A 25,081-nucleotide genomic window follows, 5' to 3' on the forward strand; every position below is an offset into this window, starting at 1 on the left:
GCTCTGATTTTGGACTATATTTCAAAATATCTTTTATCAATTTCTCTTCTTTTTTCTTTCTGATTACACAAGAAGTGTGAAATCTCCGAGTTGATCAATCTTTGATAGTTTTACAGAAATTCTCACTTCCCATTGATGCACTCCTATGTCCAAAACAAAATCGAACGTAACAATTAATTAATCTGCAATGAAGATGTATCGTTTGACATAATTAGTCTATGCAATGTAAGAAGTATTGTTTTGAAACCATTCTCCGCGAGTGAAAAGTTGCAATTCTAGTGAGTGTTAATTGATATATAGAAAGGTAATTATTGTTCTAAATCAACAGTTTGTACGATTTCGTAAATAAATAACCGTTAGGTAAGTATATTTAAGAGCTTTGAAAAGCTTTGAAAGTCAGTATATGTTGAAATATAGGACAAGATAGAAAATAATGGAAGGTTCTTCAAATGCAAATCCGGCAATGTTTGATTTGAGTCCAATAATATGTCTTTTCAGTGTGTTTTCCATCCAAAAATATGTAAAATAAAAAGAACTATATTCCATTGATTATAAAGGCATGGCTAAAAAAGGAATTTTCGGTGAAAAACTCACAAATATAGCTCTTAATATGGCTTTTGGGTGTGTTTTCCTAAGTAAATTATTCAAATGAAATGAAAATATGCCCCCCCCCCCAGAAATTTTCGAGTTTAGGGGTGGGGGGGGGCTTATGTATCTATGCTACAAAACTTTGACTGGTTTCAGTATATAAGGTAATTATACAGAACTGTTCACCAATGAGCATGGGTGTCAAAACAGGTTTATATTTTTCAAATGGGAGAATAGGCATATGGCCTACTTCTTTTGTATACCTTTATAAATACATCTACTTAGCGCTCCAAAGGGCAACACCAAGCTACAAAGGGCAATGCAACTGCACACGCTCGTTCTTCGCCCTAATATGATAGAGGGTTCACTATTTACTGACTCCTATGCTGTTCCTATATTTCTTTAAACTCCTTTCCTACACTGGGTGTTTGAAATTATCAGTGCTTATCTTACAATACATTTCTGCATCTTTTTTTTATTAATAGTGCTGTTCTCAATGAACATTCGACTTTTTAAAGACTTACTGTTTAAAATCTTTAAAGCCCTGTCTTACTTGGTTTAATAGTTGGCTTATGGATTCCATAGCTTCAAGCTTCCTGATTAGATTTCGTCTTGTTCTGATTTACGTATGAGAAATGGTATCAATTCATGAAAAAGTTAGAGTGGAGGGTCAGATATATTTCCTAAAACTTATGGGGGCAGTGGACAATATGAATTTTTCGATGAAAATACCAAATAGTTATTTTTCAAGCAGAATGCAGTCAATAAGTATTTTCAAAATCCCCCCCCCAATTAATGTCTATGTGTATATATCCTTATTAAGCTTACTACTAGTAGATTTAAGAAGATTAGAAAATACCTCGGCTTTATCTTCTTCCTGTTCGATAGCTGCTAAGAACCTGTAATCGAGTATCGTCTCAATGCGAAGATGAATAAGAAAAATACAAGAATTTCTGCTTCAGCGTTAGTAGTGATATTCGACATGTTTCGATACGATTCGAATTTATTATGTCAAATAACATGAATTAAATTAACAGTTAAATTAAGAGACAATATAATTTAAATAATTACTCTTCATTGTCACTTATTTACTAAAATGAGACACAAAATAGTGTCGAAAATGCAAACTGTATCGGCTGGTAGCCACGGGCTTACAAGGCTTGGGTTGTAAGACTCTTTGTCTTGTTCGTGCTATCTCCAATATGAAAGGATCCTTATTAGTAATATTTATCAGTTATAATAAACGATTGCACCTTATAAGACAGAGCTCTTTCTACCCCCTTCTTTGTAATCCAGATAGTCTATTCGTCAACCGATATGAAAAGAGAATAAACCTTAGCGCATCCTCTTTGGTGGGAGAAATGGAAGGGCTCGGGGGGGGCCTTTGGGGGCACGGGGGGGGGGTCTTTGAGGCTTCGAGAGCCTTTGGGAGCCCGGGGAGTCTTTGAGGTCTGGGGCTCTTTGGGAGCCTGGGGGGGGGGGGGGCTCTTGAGGAATACTGGGTTTAGCTACCCGCTGTATAACCTCAAGTAATTGCATAGGCAATGCGAGCACTTGCCAATTATATCAAAAAATTTTTTTATCGCTCAGAAGCTGAACTCCTATTCATTTGAAAGGAGACTAAGAGTCCATTTTATTTGTAGTGATTATTGAATCATATCCATAAGAGTAAAACTGTCTCTTTGTGTAGATACATGCGTTTTTTTTTTGTTTTTTTTTTTTTTTTTTATTGGATAAATTTGCCCGCAAAGGGCAAACAACATAATTTACCGGGAGTAAAACTTTACAAAAATTAAGAGATTAATTGCGTGGAAGCAGCAAAATATGTTGTAAAATAGGATGTGGAAATTATTCAAATTTTTGTATGGGTTCAAGCCCGCGGGACGCTTGCCTATCGAGTTTTTTTTTGTTTTTTTTTGTTTTTTTGTTTTTTTTTATTTTGTATAGTTTTATTTGCTATATTAATTAAAAATAATAATTTTATATATTATAACTTATTTATATATTTTATACCAGGCTTTTAAAAGCTAGACTTACTACTTTATTAAATATATCATTATGCATAAGTTTACTTTTGAACAATTATTCGACATTATTTCTGTTCATCTTTGATTTAGTGTAGCAGCTCTAACGTGGTATTTGCTATATGTCTCGTAGAATAACATGGTATTTCCTATATGTCTGTTAGAATAACATGGTATTTGCTATATGTCTGCTAGAATAACATGGTATTTGCTATATGTCTCGTAGAAATAGTACCTTGGTTACTTCTCATAGGCAAAGAGAGTGAGATAAAAACAAATACAAAATACCTTCAACCATGTGAAGGTATTAAAATATGGTATAAAAATATAATGTTTTAGTCATAAAGTTATTGGGGCGTGAAAAACGTATGGTATTAAGGCTTACTCATCCTTCTGTACTAGTACCCTTTTGAAATTTTTCGCGCAGCAATGATTTATTTACCTTTTTCAAGGTGGGTTAAATTGTCCCTATACTTAGGACAAACAGGCAGAAAACATGGGGTTGGCCTAGTTTTTGCTTTCGAATCCGCAAAAAGCTGCATTTAGCTTGGGCTTTAAAATGCCCATTAAGTACCAATAATATTTTTTGATCTTAGTCTATTGATCTCTTTGCTTTTGATGCATTTTTTTGTGTGTGGCATAATCCAAAAATAGTTCACATACATTCTAAGTCACGTGTGACGCTCACCTTGAAATAAACTTTTTCTATAACTGACACTCGCAATCTAGCATTCAGTTAAATGTTACCCGTACAAACAATCATTCTAAAGATACATGAAATGGTGTATAGCATAAAAACGATCCTTGATATAGCCACCTATAACTTCGTTGTGGCGATACATAGAAGGCAATCATAAATGCAAATATGTCGATAACATTTGAACGTAACAATTACAAGGATTGTTTCGTTTCAAAACCTAGGTAAATAAAGAGGAATAGTCGCTAAAGATTGGTGCAAAAAAATCAATACCCAAGGCATAAAAGTGAATCGTAAATTGTAGCATTTAAGACACAAGTCCCGGCCAGTAGATTTCAACCTAGAGAAATGCAGCATAACTCTTAAGCCAAAATAAGCCTGTAAAACTAGGGAGCACCTCAAAAGCGGCATAATTCCTAACATATAAAAATGAGCCCTAGATATACGCAAAACCTAGTAAAACCGAAAACAAAATTATTACTATATGAATCAAAACCTAGAAATTATTAACATAAAAATATAATAGATAAATAAAATATGAACAAGGACATTCAAATTCTAGGGCGTATATTAGGAAACAATAATAAACGCATCAACATAAACGATTCGTAAGCCCCTTGCCGACAAGTGGTTAAATTAAGAAGATAGGTGAAAAAATTCCTCAAGAGTAGAAAATTCCTCATGAAATTGTTATAGTCCGTTGTTCTATTCAATTTCATGAGCCAAACTCTGTACTTTTTAAATGTTGTAGTTTTTCATATTCTTTTTCGTTTGCCATTTATTGTTGTGGTATCAAAAAATTTGGATTGTTGGTTCAATTAATTATAAGTTCATTAAAAATTAAGTAACTAGTTACTACTTATAATAATTTGCAAGTTCCAAATGATGTCAGAAAGGAGATATTTTAAAAAATTTGTTCAACTATAAGTTATATTATTGTTTTCAGATTGTAGTTAGGCTGAGCTCTGAAGAATATTCGGGTAAAAAGAAGCTTTCACATTTTCTATCTTCCTTCCATTTTAATATATGAAAAATACGAAACTGTGATTTTGTGATAATCCTTCAGCTGCAATTTATGCCAAAAGGACAAGATACTTATCAAAAGCATTAAAATTAAAAATATGAAATGTAATTTTTTCCTGAAATTGAAACCTCTTAGTTTAACTCAGGTATTGAACCTGTGGTAGATATATTGGTTCGAAAATAAACTATTCCCGTTAAATCTGAACTAATATTGGTTTTCCGCAAGAAACTCTAGTTTTCGATCATAGCGTTATCAATCTTTTAGGATGTATGGCATGGTTGGGATCTCTCACTTGATGAGGAGGTCCTTCTTTGTACTAGTACATCCTTCGAAGGTACTGATGATATGCTAAAAATGCACTATACTGAAGACGGTCTTTCATATACGTCAGAAGATCTGGTACGGCGGGGGCCTTCAGGTCGTCTTTGCATAGAGGATGACGAGCCGTTGGCCCCTAGTTTGCCTACAATAGGAGTACGCGGCGATTTATTTGAGGAGATGCCTCTTCTCCTAGATATATCAATAAATGATGAACCTGAGCTTGAAATTGAATGTATACCACCCCTCTGCTAGACATAGTGGTAGTGGAGGATGAACACATAGATATTCTGATAATTGAACCAGATCTAGTTTATTTAAAAACTGTTATAAATATTGATATTTCAAGAGAATAAAGATTAGAAAGAATGAATTATTTTTTGTTATATTTTATAGAAGACTTGGTTATGGACTGATAGTACTCTATGGTGTGATTAAATCAAACTGAACTATTAATGTACAGAAGTCTCTGCTGGTATCCTCACTCTATATATATCGAGTATATGAAAATTAAAATAATACAAACAAATTTATTGTGTGATTACAATATAAAACTCATTATACATATTAATAATTAGATTTAACGGTAAATCATATATGAGAACTCTTCCACATTGGTTTCTGTTGTTTAAAATCCTTTTCATAGAATGGCCTCTTATGTTGTCTCTTAAAGGACCACTTTTTTTCTTCTCTTATAGCATAATCATCATAACAATCCGAGTTATATCTTGCACTATACACATTTTTCTTTGGGTTTTCACTGCTGTCTTTTACACTATAGAGAAAGCCCTCTTTTACCAGTCTCTTCTTTTGATCTTCCTTTTCTAGCCTATAAATCCTTCTTTTATCTGAGCTTAATTGCAATCGATATAAATTTCTCTCCATGTGACGTATAATGTTTCTTCTCGTTTCCTCCAGATTCTTCTCATCTGTCTCTGCCTCTATGCAGTCTAAACATTCAGTAGGTTCTTATGAATGCTCAAAATCGTGAAAATGTCCCTTACAAATAGAACAGTTGCAATAAAAGGATATTTCTAACTCAACTTGTTCACTCATATTATTACAATGCTCACTAAAAGCTTAGTGAATTCTATTCACAGATTGATAAAACTATAGCAAAAATCCTTTCACTCTGACTGCCAACTCTAGGCTGACCTGAAAAGAAAGTTGGCTCGAAAACAACAACAACATTGACCTTGACATTGGCTGGGAAGTGGTGATCTAACTGTTTCCGGGAAACCCATAACATTTGGCTCGAATAACAATAACAAATACTATTTCTGGATCAACTTGTTCACTCATGTTATTACACTGCTCACTAAAAGCTTAGTGAATTCTATTCACAGATTGAAAAAACTATAGCAAAATTCCTTTCACTCTGACTGCCAACTCTAGACTGACCTGAAAAGAAAGTTGGCTCGAAAACAAAAACAACATTAACCTTGACATTGGCTGGGACGTGGTGATCTAACTGTTCCAGTGAAACCCATAACATTTGGCTAGATTAACAATAACAAACACTATTTCTGGATCATAACATCCGCCTCGAACAGGAAGGAAGTGTCATTAAATGTTTCCCGGAACCTCATAACATCTGACTCGAATAACAACAACAAATACTATTTCTGGATCATAACATCTGCCTCGAACAAGGAAGGAAGTGTCATTAACTTTGCTTCGAACGACAACAACATTGACCCCATTAACCACGTGTTCTCTCTAATGACTCTGTTCAAAACAACAACAACATTGACCTTGACACTTTGGTTCGGAAACAATAACAACAACATTGACATTCACTGAGGGCGTGCCAAAAACACACCTGGTGAAAGAGGTCATTGACCCCATTACGCAATCATTCTCCCTAATGACTCTATGCCCATATATGGACTCCTGTCCGGAGTATAAGATAGCTCTCTACTATTATCTTGGGAATTAAAGAAACAAATTAATCTTTCTGACAAAATAATTCGATTGTTGTAAGTATCAATGGCATTCTGGCTATACTAATGGTTTCATAAACTAAAAAGTCCGGATATCAGATGCAGGATCATCAAATTTTGTATTTTTAAAACCTTTCAACAGCAGATTTTTTTAGCTGTGTGGCCCTGTGACTTACCGAGACAGCAATTTCTTCCTTAGATTTTGTCGTTGTACTTATGCGCTAGTCTTAAGATAGTCAGTTAAGACACATTTGGCTAACAAACTTGATTGAGTGATCATTCCAAATAAATTTTGTTGCAAAGGATTTGACTGTGACAAGTTGTGGTACTAAAATGGCAAAGTGAATTTTTTCTAAAATAGGCGGAGCTAGAGGATGGAATGTTCAATATCACTATTGTTCAAAATTTTGACTCCTTGGTCTTGTGGCTTGAAAGAAAAAGGAAAAATCACAAGACTATAAGCTGCAAAGAGTAGGCTATCTCGTAAAAATTTTACCGCCACGCTGTGCTAGGCTACGTGCTCTGTTCAAAACATAACATGTGCCTGACCACAAGTCTGATGTTTATTAGCTTGTCTTTTCAATAAAGATTGCAACTTGCAAAACATATTTTATCAAATTTTAACCTTGCTTAATTTACTTGAGATTGAAGTTTTAAAACCGCTCTTTGATGCAACTAAAACAACTTATCTTTTTTCAAAAAATAGCACTGCTATTTCATCCAAGACCAGCTAGGCACCACAATACGTATTAATTTATATTAATCTTCATTTTTCCTCATGATCCTCATCACTGGTTTACTCTTTTACTGAACAAAAAGAGAAATATCAGATGTAAAGAAAAAAACGAAGTCAATTCTCTTATTTTACCTCGCCGCTATCAGACACAAACACAAGAATTTATTTAAGGAGAGAAGCAGTTAGTCACTAATTCAGAAAAAATACATTCCTAATATACGGAAAATGCAAAACAGTAATGGGAAAACTTAATGAGATCCTGGTATTTGGGAGGGGCTAAGACTAGAAGACACTCTATTCCTGACTCTGATGTTTATGTTCTTTGTTTCTGGTAAGTTTGCTTCATAAATTCCTTCCTAAGCTTTTTATTAAGCTTATCCGTTTTTATACCCTCTTTTTTAATATCCACTACATCTTTTTGGTGCGAATGGAACCTATAGTTCATCCTCAGAACAAGGGCCAATACTAGTTATTTCATCTTTTTCTCCATGCTTTTTGACACCAATGGAGCCTTTAACAGTTCTGTCCTAAAACAAGGACCAATACGAATTATTTCTTCTTTTTGCCATGCTTTTTAGCGCCAATGGAGCCTATACCAGTTCAGCTCTAAAACAAGGACCAATACAAATTATTTCTTCTTTTTGCCATGCTTTTTAGCACCAATGGAGCCTATACCAGTTCAGCTCTAAAACAAGGACCAATACTTATTTTTTCTTCTTTTTCTTCATGCTTTTTGGTGCCAATGGAGCCTATAGTTCAGCCCTAAGACAAGGACCAATAACAACTATTTCTGCTTTTTCTCCATGCTTTTTTGCGCCAATGAAGCCTATACCAGTTATGCTTTTAAACAAGGGCTAATACTAATTATTTGTTCTTTTTCTCCATGCTTTTTGGCGCCAACGGAGCCTATAGTTCAGCCCTAAAACAAGGACCAGGACAAATTATTTTGTCTTTTTTGCCATGTTTTTAGCGCCAATGGAGCCTATACCAGTTTAGCCCTAAAACACGGACCAATAATAATTATTTCTTCCTTTTCTCCATGCATTTTGACGCCAATGGAGCCTATAATTCAGCAGTAAAAAAAGGACCGATAATAATTATTTCTTCTTTTTCTCCATGCTTTTTGGCGCTAGTGAAGCCTATACCAGTTCAGCCCTAAAACAAGGACTGTTAGGATCGTTGGTTCTAGTTTGTTTCAGATAAATGCCCTTCCCAGATTCTTTTCTTTTGGTCCCTTAATTATTATCTTTCCTCCTAGTAATAATTATTAATATTCCTTTGATTTTGGTCGCGCCATTTTCTTTCCTTCTTTAATTGCGTAGCTGGTGAAACACACCACGAGGCATTAATTACGCAGTTGGGGATGATTCACCATAGGGCAGTAATTAGTAAGCCTTTGGATTGGCTAGAAAAATCCACCCACCACCCACAGCAGGTACGCGGTGAGCGAACTGGGGGAAAACTGGAAGTGTGATTTTTAGTTCCGTTTGAGTTCCTTTTGAAGCGTGACTGAATACAGTAAGGTTTTTTATACTATATAATCTTTGACTTTTTAGCCTAGGTAGAGTCCAATGAGATAGTTAGAAATATTAACGGTAACCCAGGACGGGTACCCTTGGCCTTAAAATGGCCCCTTTGACCATTCGATCACGCTATCGTACCCTAAGGCAGGGTACATTGTAAATCGGGCACTGACATACCCGATAGATACGGAACCGCTGGGGTAAGCGTGGGCCTCCCACTAACATTTGGGCCGACAAGGGGCTTCCCCCCTCTAGTAAGTGGCGTAGAAACATTTTTGCGCCATTTTTGCACCAATAAGTGGTGAGCTCTGTACCTTAGACCCTCAATACTGGTGGCATTGTTACCTACCAGTATAATACTGGTGGCAGCAAGAAAAGTGCTATTAACAGCATTAATAGTAAAAGAATTCCGCGCTTTCGAAGAGATAAATTAATTTAGCCTAAAGAGTAGCCTATTGTGATTATATATATAGAGAAAAAATGGAATCAATTAATAGAATTATGAAGGTCTATAATGGGCTGTGCCTTATTAGACAAATATAAAAAAGAATAACGTGAAATTAATTGAGTTGAATTTACAGCGTGGGAATCTTGGTATTGAAAAGTATTACAGGGTTTGAGGACAGATAAGAAAACGTTGAAAGTTGGGTTATTATTTGAGTGAATTGGCGGATTTAGATATAATCCTCAGTGACGAAGGTTATAAGAGTATTGAGGACAGCAAATTAGGAGAGTTTGTCAGTTTGTGCGCACATTGAACAAGGAAGATGGAAGGCACCTGTCCTATTGAGTAATCGGCCCAAGAGGAGATTACATTTGGAGTACGAGTATCAAGGAGGATATATGATTTGTTTTACAGGGTAGTTCCCATATTTGAGTTTAGTCCAGCTAATTCACTAGTGAAACATTTGCGCGGTATTTCGGTTTACTTTCTCGTCCAACCCCTGTTAATTCGTTTTTAGGAGATATATTTCACTCGCGTAAAACTGCTTGTTGTGAAAGATGTCGTTAATCACTAATGAAGTCTAGATATTCCGGTTATTTGAAAAATTGCTGGATCTCATTAAACGGAGTTGAGATAAACAATAGTAATTGCGTATCATAATTTTTGCATGGGACAATTGTTGAACCTGCCAAGATTGACTAATTGAATGAGAGATAATATAATCGGAAAGAAGTATACGCGGTAAAATGAGGGGGTACGAAATAAACAAGGAAGAAATAATATGTGAATAAAAAAAACGAACTCAACCCTCAGAGGCTGTGCCAAATGAAGAAGAGTTGCGGGATAGAGATATTACAGATATGGAACAAATGAATTCAGAAAATGAATTAAGAAGAAATAATGACAGAAGGAATCAAAGTAGTCCGAGTAGAAGGAGCAGTGTTGAATCGAAATCCAGCAGGGGCTTGTGAAAAAGTACTCAAATAGATACGACACAACAACTATAAAAATTTCATGAAGGAAGAGAGAAGAGCCAGAGAACGAAAAGAAGAGGAAGATAGAAAAGAAAGAGATAATATCAGAATAGCTAAAGAAGAAAGGAATAGGCTGATAGAATAGCCAGAGAACGAAAGGAAGAGGCAGATAGAGAGAATAGAAGAGAACTAATGCAAATAATTGCAGGGAGAAATTTCCAAACGTATGAGAGAACCGCATGGGTTAGAAGCCCGGAAAAATATACAACTTCGTTGACAACGGGGGAAGGTGGACCAGTCCATAAAACAAATTGGGAGGCTGCACCACCCTGTGGGAAAAACGAAATACTTGATACACGTGTTCAAAAAGTTGATAAACCACAGAAATGGGATGTGGAAGTAAAAAGACCACAAAATATTGAAAATAAAACGCGCGAGAATAATTTTTCGGGAAAATTTCCAGAAAATGGAAAAACTTGAAAACATTTTTAATGAATATGAGACGCTAACAAGTACAGACCAAAATGAAACACAGATTGTACCAAAGAAAAATGAGACGAAATTTATTGTACGTGCTTTTCCTCGAAAAGTTCGGGAAATTTTAGTAGAATATGAAAAACCAAATGTCGGAGTTCAGTTCCCATTTGATGACGAAATATTTGTTTCTGCGGTAAGAGTAAAGAGAACTAGAAGAGAGAAAAAGACGCAAGGCGGAACTACAATAAAGAAAAGCAATCAAAGATGATGGACACTGGAGTCCAATTCAGATTTCATGAGGATTTATTTAATGCTCCTATAAAAGTAAAGACAACTAAAAGAGAAAAAAGAGATATTAAACGGAGCTACAATGAAGTAATGCAGTCATAAGATGGACACTGGAGTCCAATTCAGATTTCATGACTATTTATTTAATGCTCCAACAAAAGAAAAGAAAACTAAGAGGGAGAAAACAGATATTAAACTGAGCAAAAATGAAGAAATGCAGTCAAAGATGGTCGACACTGGAGTCCAATTCAAGCTTAATGATGATTTATTTTGCGCCATGGAAAAAATTGAGAAAACTGAAAAAGAACAAGTAAATACAAAAATGAGACAAACTTTGCAGATTCAGCCTGCAGTGGCGAAAAATAAAAAAATGTTGGATGGGCTGTGCCTTGATAACATAAACAATAGGGGGGACAAAGAGGTCCAAGACCAACTGGGAAAATACGAAATTGCAATAAGACAAAAAAACTTAGGAGGGAGGAGAAAACCCATGACATTTTAAGAGAAACTACAGATAAGCATGACATAGAATTGACTTGTCAACAAAGGGTTACGGAAAGATTGGGAGATACTCAATTTTGGGTTGGATTGAAGAAAATTCGGAAATAATCTGAGACTCGTTTTATAAACTCAAAAGAGGGTTTGTTCCTTTATGAGGGGGAGGAATCCCATGGGGAAGATCCCCTGCGGGAAGACGGGAAAGATAGCCCTTTTCCTTAATGCACAACTTGCGGAAAAGTTGTGATCCCTTTACTAAAGCCTTGTCTTTCCAGTCTTCAATATTATCTTCATCCCTCATCGCCGAGCATTATTCATTCGACTATTTTAGGGGAGGGAACCCAGAAAAAAGTGATTCATGGTACGCTAAAAATTTTAATTCATTTCTCTGTACCCCTATCGTTGTCACTGGCCTTTGTATTTTCGGCCTTAAATTATTTGAAATTATGCCAAGGGGCAATTCATAGTCTAATTGAGATATGGGGTTGTTTCCACAGATGGAAATTAAGAGGCTAGTGCCACCAATTTTTCATGATGACTGGCATCATCGAATGGGCCAGGAATTGACTCTCTGCTCCTCTCAAATGTAAATTCGTGGGAGCGAGAAAATTTGTATTTTTGATTGTGCTGCGCACGATCATTTTCTACGAGTCTTTGGGACTTTAACTTTCAAAACCAAATGCGGATGCCATACGATAAAAACCATGGTGGTTCTACGGAAGAGACGTGTCGATGACAACGAATCCTGAGCCAAGCGGTGGAAGTGCAGGCACTGATGGAAGAAAGAAGATAAGATACAAGTTTGGTGATTTTGAGTTTGGGGTTATTTATTTTATGTCTGAGTTTCAGCCAATCTACCGGAGTAGCCGCCATTTATCTTAGGAGGGAGGGCATTTATCTGAAACAAACTAGGACCGTTGGTCCTAGTTTGTTTCAGATAAATGCCCTTCACAGATTCTTTTCCTTTGGTCCCTTAATTATTCTCTTTCCTCCTAGTAATAATTAATAATATTCCTTTAATTTTGGTCGCGCCATTTTCTTTCCTTCTTTTAATTGCGTAGATCGTGAAACAAACCACGAGGCATTAATTGCACAGTTGAGGATGATTCACCATCGGGCAGTAATTAGTAAGCCTTTGGATTGGCTGAAAAAATCCACCCACCACCCACAGCAGGCACGCGGTGAGCAAACTGGGGGAAAATTGGAAGTGTGATTTTTAGTTCCGTTTGAGTTCCTTTTGTCGCGTGACTGAATACAGTAAGGTTTTTTATACTATATAATCTTTGACTTTTTAGCCTAGGTAGAGCCCAGGAAGATAGTTGGAAATATGACCGGTAACCCAGGACGGGTACCCTTGGCCTTAAAGTGGCCCCTTTGACCATTTGATCACGCTATCGTACCCTAAGGCAGGGTACATTGTAAATCGGGCACTGACATACCCGATAGATACGGAACCGCTGGGGTAAGCGTGGGCCTCCCACTAACATTTGGGCCGACAAGGGGCTTCCCCCCTCTAGTAAGTGGCGTAGAAACATTTTCCCATGGGGAAGATCCCCCGCGGGAAGACGGGAAAGATAGCCCTTTTCCACAATGCACAACTTGCTGACAAGTTGTGATCCCTTTACTGAAGCCTTGTCTTTCCAGTCTTCAATATTATCTTCATCCCTCATTGCCGAGCATTATTCATTCGATTATTTTAGGGGAGGGAACCCAGAAAAAAGTGATTCATGGTTCGCTAAAAATTTTACTTCATTTCTCTGTACCCCTATCGTTGTCACTGGCCTTTGTATTTTCGGCCTTAGATTATTTGAAATTATGCCAAGGGGCAATTCACAGTTTAATTGAGATAGTGAGTCCAAGGAGATAGTTAGAAATATTACCGGTAACCCAGGACGGGTACCCTTGGCCTTAAAGTGGCCCCTTTGACCATTTGATCACGCTATCGTACCCTAAGGCAGGGTACATTGTAAATCGGGCACTGACATACCCGATAGATACGGAACCGCTGGGGTAAGCGTGGGCCTCCCACTAACATTTGGGCCGACAAGGGGCTTCCCCCCTCTAGTAAGTGGCGTAGTAATATTTTTGCGCCATTTTTGCACCAATAAGTGGCGAGCCCCGTACCTTACACCCCCAAAACTGGTGGCATTATAACCTACCAGTATAACAAGGACCAGCACTAATAATTTCTTCTTTTTCTCCATGATTTTTAGCGCCAATAGAGCCTAGACCAGTTCAGCCCTAAAACAAGAACCAGTACTTATTATTTCTTCTTTTTCTTCATGCTTTTTGGCGCCAAGGGAGCCTATAGTTCAGGTCTTTGTAAAATTAGTATTGGTCTGTAAAATATAGTATTGGTCTTTGTAAAACAAAGACCAATAGTAATTATTTCTTCTTTTTCTCCATGCTTTTTGGCGCCAGAGAATCTTATACCAGTTCAGCCCTAAAACAATGACCAATACTAACAATTTCTTCTTTTTCTCCATGATTTTTAGCGCCAATGAAGCCTATACCAGTTCAGCCCTAAAACAAGAATCAATACTTATTATTTCTTCTTTTTCTTCATGCTTATTGACGCCAATGGAGCCTATAGTTAAGCCCTAAAACAAGGACCAATAGCAATTATTTCTTATTTTTCTCCGTGCTTTTTGGCACCAGTGAAGCTTATACCAGTTATGCCCTTAAACAAGGGCTAATATTGATTATTTACTCTTTTTCTCCATGCTTTTTGGCGCCAATGGAGCCTATAGTTCAGCCTTAAAACAGGGACCAATACTAATTATTTTTTCTTTTTTTGCCATGTTTTTTAGCGCCAATGGAGCTTATAGTTCAGCCCTAAAACATGGATCAATACTAATTACTTCTTCCTTTTCTCCATGCTTTTTCACGTCAATGGAACCTATACTTCACCCCTAAAAGAAGGGCCAATAATAATTATTTCTTCTTTTTCTCCATGCTTTTTGGCGCCAGTGAAGCCTATACCAGTTCAGCCCTAAAACAAGGACCAATACTAATAATTTCTTCTTTTTCTCCATGCTTTTTGGCACCAATGGAGTCTATAGTTCAGCCCTAAAACAAGGACCAATACTAATTATTTATTCTTTTTCTCTATGTCCTTTACTTCTCTCAAGAATTCTCAAAATATTCTCAGAAACCTATTTGTCAAAATTACCTTGAATGAATCCGATATTCCAACCGTAATTAACATAATTAAAACGTCACTCATTCACAAATATCCTATAACAGCAGCTATTATCTACTACGTATGCAGAAGAAACTATAGACCCATTCATAATTAATTTAGGTAATACCCCGAGCTAACTGAGGCGGAACCCAAGTTAAACTCATTTGAAATTGATAAAGATTCTGCCAAGAAGAACTTCATTATCAATGCTAGGTCGCATAGAAACAAAACTTGAAAAGTTAATAAGAATTTCAATTTCAAAATTCAGGTAATTTAAATTTACCGACGGTATCGGCATCGAGTTTTAGTATTACCTGAATCTCATTGAAAGTAATCGCAACTTTAATAGACCTTTAGCGACAAAATTAAACTGAGACGCAAGACTTGAAAGAAGTATTATTCTATAAATCATTACCTTTCAACTAATCCTAAATTTTCAAATAATATAAAATGTACATTATTAGCAATGATGATTTATGAAAACCAGGTTTACAGTCCTTATTGTAATCAGTATTTGTTTCTGTTAATTATCTGGATTTACTCGACAAAAAGAAAATGGAAGAATAATAAATAAAAACTGTATATCCTTACCGTCATATGTTGTTGTAGTTGTTACAAATGACTTAGATAAAGCCTCGGGGTGGTGAAATGAAACGTCAAATTCAGTTTTTATATTCGACATGGAATCAGTTGAAGACGATGGACATCCGTACGAAAACAATGAGTCTTTAGTATCTTCACCTACAGCGTCTTCATTTGGCAATTTTTTTTTGTTTTCCAAGCCTTAAGAACACACAGTAATTATACGAAATAGAATTTATTTACGATTACAGTCCATAGGCCATAGCAAAAAAATATAAAACATTGAACAATTACACAGAAATTACGAAAAATTCAGCAAGAAAAACGGGTTTTAATTTTGATCCATTAAAAAAAACTTTCCGAAAAATAAGTTTTTCAAAGAAAAGTAAAGGCCATTTTAAACTTAAGCTCAGGATATACAAATACCTGTTAAAATTCAAACTCAAAACGACCAGAAATTACTATTAAAAAATAAATGAAACCCAAAACCACAGTTTATAGAATTATCCAGTAAGTTTATCTCAGATCATTTCTGGTCTTCATTCTCGGTGCGAACAAAAAGCTCCTCCCACTTATTCATGGATTAGCGGGTTAGTCTGTATTCGTCAATCAATGAGAAATGGTTCGAAATTTTATCATTCATATTTGTGAAAGCAGAAAAAAACTTGGTGAGCCAGCCAAGTGGTTTGCAAGTGTCCCATCTCAGAGGTTTTAATTAATTTATATACAAATTATGACTTAATCTATTATTTACATACAGTGGACTCAACTGATTGGCCTATGTAGGATTTTATTAAAAAGAGGCGAGGGGTTGATGAAATTTGTGAAAAAAAGGATTTTTTTCTTCTTCTAATAACTGGTCGAATAGAGGTAATGGTTTCGGGGGCGGACCCAGGATTTTTTAGGGGGGGGGCGCAAAATAGGTTGATTCGATAAACTTACGTTAGGAGCAAGATTAATTAATGCAAACTTGGGTTATTTAGGTAAATTACGCTACTTTAGACTACTATAGGGGGGCACCCCTCGCCCCCCCCTCTGGATATATATATATACACATATATATATATATATATATATATATATATATATATATATATATATATATATATATATATATATATATATATATATATATATATATATATATATATATATATATATATATATATATATATATATATATATATATATATATATATATATATATATATATATATTTATATTTATATTTATATCGGCGCGTACAAACAGCTCCTCTCATTTGATCTGCCATCAGCAGTCCAATTACCCTGGAACACGTATTTTGGCAGAAACTTTCTCAAAATGCCTTTGAAACCAACACGAGACTTTGAAACCTACTTTTAATTCCTAAAAACATCTAGTAATAACATTTCATAACTAATTGCCGATTTTCATGCATGTATTCGAATAAATTAATTTAAAATTAGTTTCTTCAAAATTTACTGTTCTAACTTCGATGGCGAGCTTCGTGTTCAAGAGAAAGCTGACTTGTTTACCCATGAAAAGATCTAATGCCCCTTATGTTTTTACGTTCTTCGGAGCACTTTCACCTCGGTCCGGGTTTTTATAATGGGTGAGATAGGGAATGATCATACTGCTAATTCTATAAACTGTGCCCAAAACGAACAGAAATTTAATAAACAATCATAGCAAAAAACATACAACAAGTAATAATATAAATGAATAAATAGATCTTAAAGCGAAAAATGCTTAGATTGAATATGAAAATCAAGCTTAAAACAAAAACAGATATTTTGCTATTAAAGTATAAATGAAACTTAAAACGAACAGAAATTAAATAAACAATCGATGCAAACAAACATACAATATATATTAATATAAATGAATAAATAAATCTTAAAATGAGTGAAACTTAAATTGAATATGTAAATCAAGTTTGAATCGAATAAAAATAACTACAAACAAGAGTTTGGGCATCGTCTCAATACAGAAGCCTAAAACCTACTGCGTCATTGGCGCTTTACTGAAAACAATTCTTTGAAATATTTTCACTTTTGTAGCTTTAAGAAAACAAAAATCAATTAAGATTTTAGGGAATAAATATCAGCATATGTATATTAAATTGACAATGCACATTTTTTTCAGTAAACTCATTTGAATGTTTTTCAGTAAAGTACAAATTATATTCTGGCTTTTAGAAAGCGCAGGGGTTTTGAACCCTACTCACATTAATTTATGCTCGTTTTGAGTTTGACTCTAATTTTTTTTTTTTTTTTGTTCGTTTTGGGTTTCATTTATTTATTGCTACTGATTTGGGGTAGTTGTATGTTTGGTAGATTATATGATAGTCCGGACGTCAGGTGTTGAAAATGTTCAACACCTGACGTGGCAGTTCACTAACGCTGGTCGGAGCAACGTCAAATTTGGATCTCTCAAACACTGCATTTTCTGAAAGCGGGCCCTGAGTGATAGTTGGTTCTATTACCATACAGGGGCCCTTGCGAGTAAGTATCACTCCATGTTTTTTGAAAATTTTTGAAGGCATAGTGGAATTATAGTCGAGAATTATGGCACTCACGAGACAATATTTTGATGACCGAATCGACGAAGTCCTGCAGAAAATCACAAGGCTCCAGCAGGAAAATAAACTTCTACGGTCGGAAAACAGGTCGCTCAGATCCGAGCTTTTAAGAGTTAAATCGACCGCTCTTCGGTCAGAACTATACTCGAGAAGAAACAATCTTGTTATCCACGATCTAGAATCTTCAGATGGCGAAGAACTTCGTCAGAAAGTAGTTGGTTTCTTCGAATCAGAACTCGGAATAGCTACCGCGAATGAGATACGGATGAATGTGGTATACAGAATTTCGAAGAAACCGTCAAATACCGAGTCGTCTGGCTCTAGCGGTCCAACACTGAGAAACAACACGCAACGAAAAAATTCCGCTGATCCGATTTTCGTTAGCCTTGAAAATTTTGATCGGTCAGAAATAATGAAAGAGTGTGGTAAACTGAAAAAAAACGGTTTTAGCGTTGACTTGACAGCTGATCTCGAGAAACGACGCAAAGAACTTTTATCACTTGGTTATAAGCTATGAAATTCAAAAGTAGCGAGTGAGAAAATAGCGGAAACGCGTCTGATCCAAAAAGGGATCAAACTTTGGTTAGAAACCAAAAAATCAAAGACGGCTCAGTGAATGAAGTTGCCAGACAAATACTACGATCCACTCAAGCTCCCCCGCGCTGGCTCGGACGGTGCGAATGATTCTAATTAGGACGCCTAGAATTTTTCTTTTTTTTTGTTAATGTTTTTTGAGGTTTGTGGGGCAGCTATAATACTGAAGTAATTAGGAGTGAATATTGGTAAAATTAGAGTAGTAAAGTTGATGAATAATTTAAATTTAAAAAGTATTATAACTGCGCCATGAGAGAGTGTTTATGTGTAATTTGCCGCTTGCATATTCTTGATTTCTGTTTATACAATGAGATGCTTTTCCTTTTCGTTTGTTCTTGCTTTGTTTTTCTTTTCCAGAGTTATAAGAAAAGCTCGGGTTTACAAACTTCAGAGTGGTCTACTGCTCTTCTCAAAGGTACAGCCATTGCCTCTCTTCAGTATGTTGGTAAGTAATGAATTCCTATTCTAATCCTCCCGGGGGTGCCTCCTCGTCAACAAGCCAAAGTAATGCTAGATTAATAGAGCTGGAAGAATTTTTTTTGGATTTAGAAAATATTTTTGATTTAGAAATTAATAATGAATCAGATACCCCGTTATTTGATAAAAGTAAATTTCCTAGAAGCCGTTATGAAGAAGTGTGTAATTAGTACGGGACGCTCTGACTCTAAGCTCACTGGTCTTCAACTGAACTGTCAAGGGTTATGCTCATCGTTCGCGGATCTAGCGACTCTTTGTCAACAGTTGCAGCCAGATGTAGTCGGACTTTGCGAAACCTTTTTAACAAGACACACAGATACCTTTCTGGAAATACCTGGATATATTTCCTATTTTTTGCATAGAACAGCATTGAGGAGTGGAGGTTTAGCTATTTACACACGGCAAGAGTACTCGATATGCATTAACAAAGAAATAACCCGGAATATAGAAGGAATTTATGAATCACTTTTCCTGGAAATGTGTTTACATTCACAGAAAAAATTAACAGTTGGAGAAGTATACTGCCCACCGGCAGGATCTGTTTCTTCAGTCTTGGAAAACTTAAGCCAAATATCGGATCATCTAGAGACACAAGGGACTGAAGCTATCTTAATGGGGGACTTCAACATCAATCTTACTAATCCTCTATCTTCCGGTGCGACAGATCTGCTTAGTATAATGTCTGCTTCGAATATGTACCCCTCGACGACGATTCCAACCCGAGTAACTGCCACTTCCCACTCACTGATTGACAACATTTTTTCGACTCTGCCTCCAACATCAGCCTCAGTTCTGCTATCCGAAACTTCAGATCACTTCCCTCTACTTACAAATTTCAACATACAGCATAAATATCCAAAGCCTAATGCTTCGATTAAGCAGGGGTTCAGTACCTGGAAACTGAATGACAAGAACTTGAAAACTCTTAATCAAAATCTGGAGAGCACATCCTGGGAAAGTGTTATGAATACAGATGATGTTAATTCAGGATTTGAGGAATTTCATAACATTGTCATGAGAATATATACGGATTGCTGTTGTGAAAAGCGTTCAAGGAAGACAGGACGGAAAAATCAACCCATAAGCCCTTGGATTAGTCATGGACTGCTCCAGTGTATTAACAGGAAAAATAAACTGTGGATGGATTACAGAAATAACCCATGTATTGCAACGCTGGAGAAATATGAAAATATAAAAAATGTCTTCATCAGTTTTACGTAAAGCTAAACGAGATTATTTTAGTGGGAAAATAGCTGAAAGTGGCAAAAATTCTCAGAAAATATAGAAGGTTCTTAACTCTATACTGCGTCCCTGCAGCCCCCCGCTTGAGCTTCCATCTAAATTATCTCTCAATGGGGAGACAGTAACAGGACCAGATAACGTTGCAAATGCATTGGGAACATTTTTTGAAGAAGTGGGCAGAAAAACAGCAGATTCTGTTGGGAATTCCGCGAAGAGTTTTAAAGATTACCTTGGCCCGGCATGCACTAAGTCCATGGCAATAGCACCTGTCTCTCCATCTGAAATTCTGCTAATCGTACTAAATCTAAGAGGCAATTCGGCTTCTGTGTTCGACCGAGTACATACCATAGTGTTAAAAGCAGTTGCCCCTTCAATCATAGAGCCCCTTACTTACCTCATAAATTTGTCTCTGCACAAGGGCACTTTCCCAGAACTGCTAAAGAAAAGCTAGAATAATTCCACTACACAAAGGGGGTTCTCGAGTTGACCCGGCTAATTACAAACCTATTTCTATCCTCTCAGTTTTTTCAAAAGTTTTGAAAAACCTATGAAACAGCAGCTACTCCAGTTTCTGGAAAAGAAAGGGTTTCTTAATATTCGCCAATTTGGGTTCAGACCAGGGCACTCCACACAGGATGCACGATCGGCGTTAAGTTTATAGATAAACAAAGCTCTGGATTCTGGTCTACTACCTGCAGCGGTTCTGCTTGATATCAGGAAAGCATTTGATAGCATATACCATTCAATTCTCCTCGGGAAACTGGAAAATCTAGGAAATTAGAGGTGAAGCTCTGGATTGGTTCCGATCATATCTGAGGGACCGCAGGATTTATTTGGGAGAAGATCCTGGAAACGATATGCTCGTTAACTGTGGTGTCCCCCAGGGCTCAATATAAGGACCATTACTTTTCCTGGTTCATGTTAACGATCTGAGACGAGTGCTGAACCCGGCACGAACAAATATTCGCTGCTGTAACTTGTGCCAAGATGAAAACTCCCTCCGGTCCGAAAGTGAAGATGATGAGCTCGTTGCCTTTGCCGATGACACCACGCTTGGTTGCTGTGAAACGGATAAGACAACGCTCATGTCTAAACTGAGGGAGGTTCTGGAGGGGACGTATCTCTGGATGGATGCTAACTGACTTGTTATTAATGTTGAGAAATCTTGCGTTCTATTTTTTTCCCGGGTTGGAAGTGTCCATCCGGAGATATGTGGTATTCGGACATCCAGAGGTGTTATTAGTCAGTCAGAACAGAATCTTGCAAAATACCTAGGAATCCTCCTCGATGAGAACCTATCATTCGTGCATCATATTCAAGCAGTAGAGTTGAAGCTATCCCGGAATCTTGGAATAATAAAAAAACTGAAAAGCACTTTGCCGCAGAAAATGCTGGTCCTCCTGTACAATGCTTTTATAAAACCCCATTTACAGCATTGTGCAATGATCGGGCAATCAACTTTTAAATCCCACCTGCGAAAACAGAATTCGATTCATCAACGATGCCTGATATTAATTGGAAAAAATGAAGAGTACTTGTCATTAGGGTCCCTGCATCAATTATCATGCTTGACCTTTGTGTTCAAGTTTGTAGCTGGAGAGCTGCCATCTGCGTTTAAAAGATTATTTCGACCTATTTCAGACCAGTATAATTTGCATGCCCGATCATCATCAAACCTGCAAATACCCCTCACCCCAACCGTGCGATCAGATTTCGCTCCTAACGTAGCTTGTGCAAAGATATGGAACCTGATCCCAGAAGAGCTGAGAGGTAGGAGCTCCCTCGCATCATTTAAAAAAAGAGTAAAAAATAATTTAATAGCATTAAAAAGGAATAGCTAATATATAAAAAAAAATTAGAATTAAATGTAAGTAGTATATTTAAATTACAAATGTATGAATTTTAAATATGAAGGGGTGGTTTCCCCTGAGGGTAAGGAACGGGAAGGTAATAGTTTTAGTTATTTGGTAAATGAGGGGTATGGTTGTGTCTGAGAGTAGGAGCGGTGACCATTCTGCGTATTATGTTAAATTGTAATGATTTTGGTTCTCAGCGTCCAGGAATGGACTGAGTATTTTGATTATGTTTGATTTATTATTTTCATTTGTTAATAAACCCATTGAACTTGAACTTGACGGAATGGGGCTGCTACGAGAATTAGCCTACCATCCACCCCCTAAATTGACCATCTGGATTCAAAAATACCAATGGCACTTGCTTGCGAGTGGTGGAACACTCCGAACTTGACATTTTACTATATTTTGGTGTTTCATGCAAGAAAATGCATGTTCCACAAAGTTTGAGGTGCAGATTTCCGGTCAAATAGATATGCTTAGAAGCCATAGAATGTTTTCATAACAAACTAACACGATTAGTTACAAAAAATGGCAGAGTTAAAAAAATGGGAAAAGTATATAAGTCTTGAACAGTCTTGGAAAGTAAAAACAAAATCAAATTGAATATTAGATATATAATGATATTAATTGTTGAAAGATCCATCAGTTCAAGAGTTTTTTTCGCTGTAATTTTTATTTTCATTTCAATGCTGTAAGAACTGGAAAATAATAAATTTGTAATATACGAGTGATTCGTTTTCAGTGAAGCACCAATGACGCAGAAGGCTTTAGATTTTTACAGTTAAAGAAGGGGGCAGTATCCAAATTTTGCTTGTAGTGAAACTATATTTGTCTTGAATAATCTTGAAAAGAACTAATAAATTAAAATGAATATTTGATTCATAATGATATTAATTGATGAAAGCTCATCAGTTCAAAATTTTACTGTAATTTTAATATTTATTTTCAATATTAAGTACAAAAGAAAACATTTGTAATATAATTCGTTTTCAGTAAAGCGCCAATGACGCAGCAGGTTTTAGGCTTCTGCAGTGAGACGATACCCAAACTCTTGTTTGTAGTTATTTTTATTCGATTCAAACTTGATTTGCATATTCAATTTAAGTTTCACTCGTTTTAAGATTTATTTATTCATTTACATTAATGTATATTGTATGTATGTTCGCATTGATTGTTTATTTAATTTCTGTTCGTTTTAAGTTTCCTTTGTACTTTAATAGCAAAATATTTGTTTTCGTTTTAAGCTTGATTTTCATATTCAATCTAAGCATTACTCGCTTTAAGATCTATTTATTCATTTATATTATTACTTGTTGTATGTTTTTTGCTATGATTGTTTATTTAATTTCTGTTCGTTTTGGGTTTCATTTATTCTTTAATAGTAATTTCTGGTCGTTTTTAGTTTGAATTTTAACAGGTATTTTTATCTACTGAGCTTAAGCTTAAAATGGCCTTAACTTTTCTTTGAAAAACTTATTTTTCGGAAAGTTTTTTTTAAATTAATTTTTGTTCGTTTTTTATTGCAAAAAGTTTCAAGTTTTTATGGCATGTGGAGGGGGTGCTTACTGTCCGATTATTCTTTACTTTAAAAAACGGATCTTGAACTTTCAATTGAAATCGAATGAGACTTTTTTCAAAGTCTATACGATTGCCTTTTTGATAAAAACCTTATATATGAACAATAGACAGCTTGCATAACTTGTGGACAGCGATTGACAACAATGAATGGATTGAAAAAATAGCTCAAATAAGGGGGTTTAGACCATTTCACTTGCTGATACAAAGGGATCAAGACTATTGGAATTAACCTTAATAGGAATTTGTGTGCCAAAGCAATTTTGCATCTATCACAGAGTATGTATTTTAACCTTATAATTGGATAATTATAATAGATGTCCTATGTGTTTTTCCCATACAAAACCCCTTCCCATAAGTTATAAACCCCCCTTAATAAGTTATACCTCAGGCCATAACTTACAACGCCTACCCCTGGGCCCTGGTGGGCTGTGTCGTCACCGGAGTTTTCTGTTATCAGAACTTTGAACTATTTTACCAAAATGTATATCTCAAAATTTGTATCTGATGCATTTAGGGCGTGGGGGAGGAAGAGGGGCTAGTTGCCCTTCAATCTCTTTTGACTCTTAAAAAGTGAACAAGGACTTTCAACTTTCAATCAAATGACCCCTCTCCAAAGTTCATACGAGCATCCCTTCCACAAGAAATAACATGAAGGATTCGGAGAATCCTTAAATTACAACCCTTGCCCTGAGGGCTTTGGGGGAGTTGTAATCCTCAAAGACCTAATTTCCAGAACTTAAAACTACATTTAATAAAATGACTGTGTTAAAATTTTGATTGGACGTGTTTGGGGAAAAGGTGGGTGTGAGAGGGGGGTTAGTTGCCCTCAACTCACTTTCGACTATTACAAAAGACACTAGCCCTCGGAATTTCCAATCGAATGAACGTTTTTTGAAGTTTCTACGACACCGCCTTCCATAAAAACCTTGCCCAGGGCACAACTTAAAACCCTTGCCCTGAGGGTTGTGGGGGATTGTCCTCCTCAAAAAAATATTTTCTATCTGGAAATCAACTACGCTGAACAAAATGGCTATCTCAAAATTTTGATTGGATGTGTTTGGTGGATTGATGGGCTTGGGGGGGGGGAATAATTGCCCTCCGATCACTTTCGACTGTTAAACAGGGCACTAGCCCTTTGAATTTCCAATTGAATGTTCCTTTTTTGAAGTTTCTATGATAACGCCTTCTATAAAAACCTTATATGCCCCAGGGCATAACTTAAAACCCTTGCCGAGGGTTGTGGGGGAGTGTCCTCCTCAAAAACATATTTTCTATCTGAAAATCAACTACACTGAACAAAATGGCTATCTCTAAAGTTTGATTGGATGTGTTTGGGGAAATGATGGGCGTGGGGGGACTAGTTGCCCTCCAATCTTTTTCGACTATTAAAAAGGGCACTAGCCCTTTAATTTCCAATCGAATGAGCATGTTTTGAAGTTTCTACGATAACGCCTTCTATAAAAACCTTAT

At 36.1% G+C, this 25,081-nt stretch overlaps 1 protein-coding gene across 1 annotated transcript in view; it reads right to left on the reverse strand.

Moving 5' to 3' along the window:
• Positions 1 to 25,081, reverse strand: part of LOC148952920 (uncharacterized) — a 136,759-nt gene that overhangs the window by 58,007 nt on the left and 53,671 nt on the right. The window contains exon 5 of the mRNA XM_089087827.1: positions 15,311 to 15,502. Within this exon, the coding sequence (XP_088943953.1) occupies positions 15,311 to 15,502 (192 nt within the window). The remainder of the gene's footprint in view (positions 1 to 15,310; positions 15,503 to 25,081) is intronic.

The sequence above is a fragment of the Artemia sp. Qi Xiang Cuo genome, chromosome 4 (genome assembly GCF_049724085.1).
Source record: "Artemia sp. Qi Xiang Cuo chromosome 4, ASM4972408v1, whole genome shotgun sequence".
NCBI classification, from domain to species: domain Eukaryota; kingdom Metazoa; phylum Arthropoda; class Branchiopoda; order Anostraca; family Artemiidae; genus Artemia; species Artemia sp. Qi Xiang Cuo.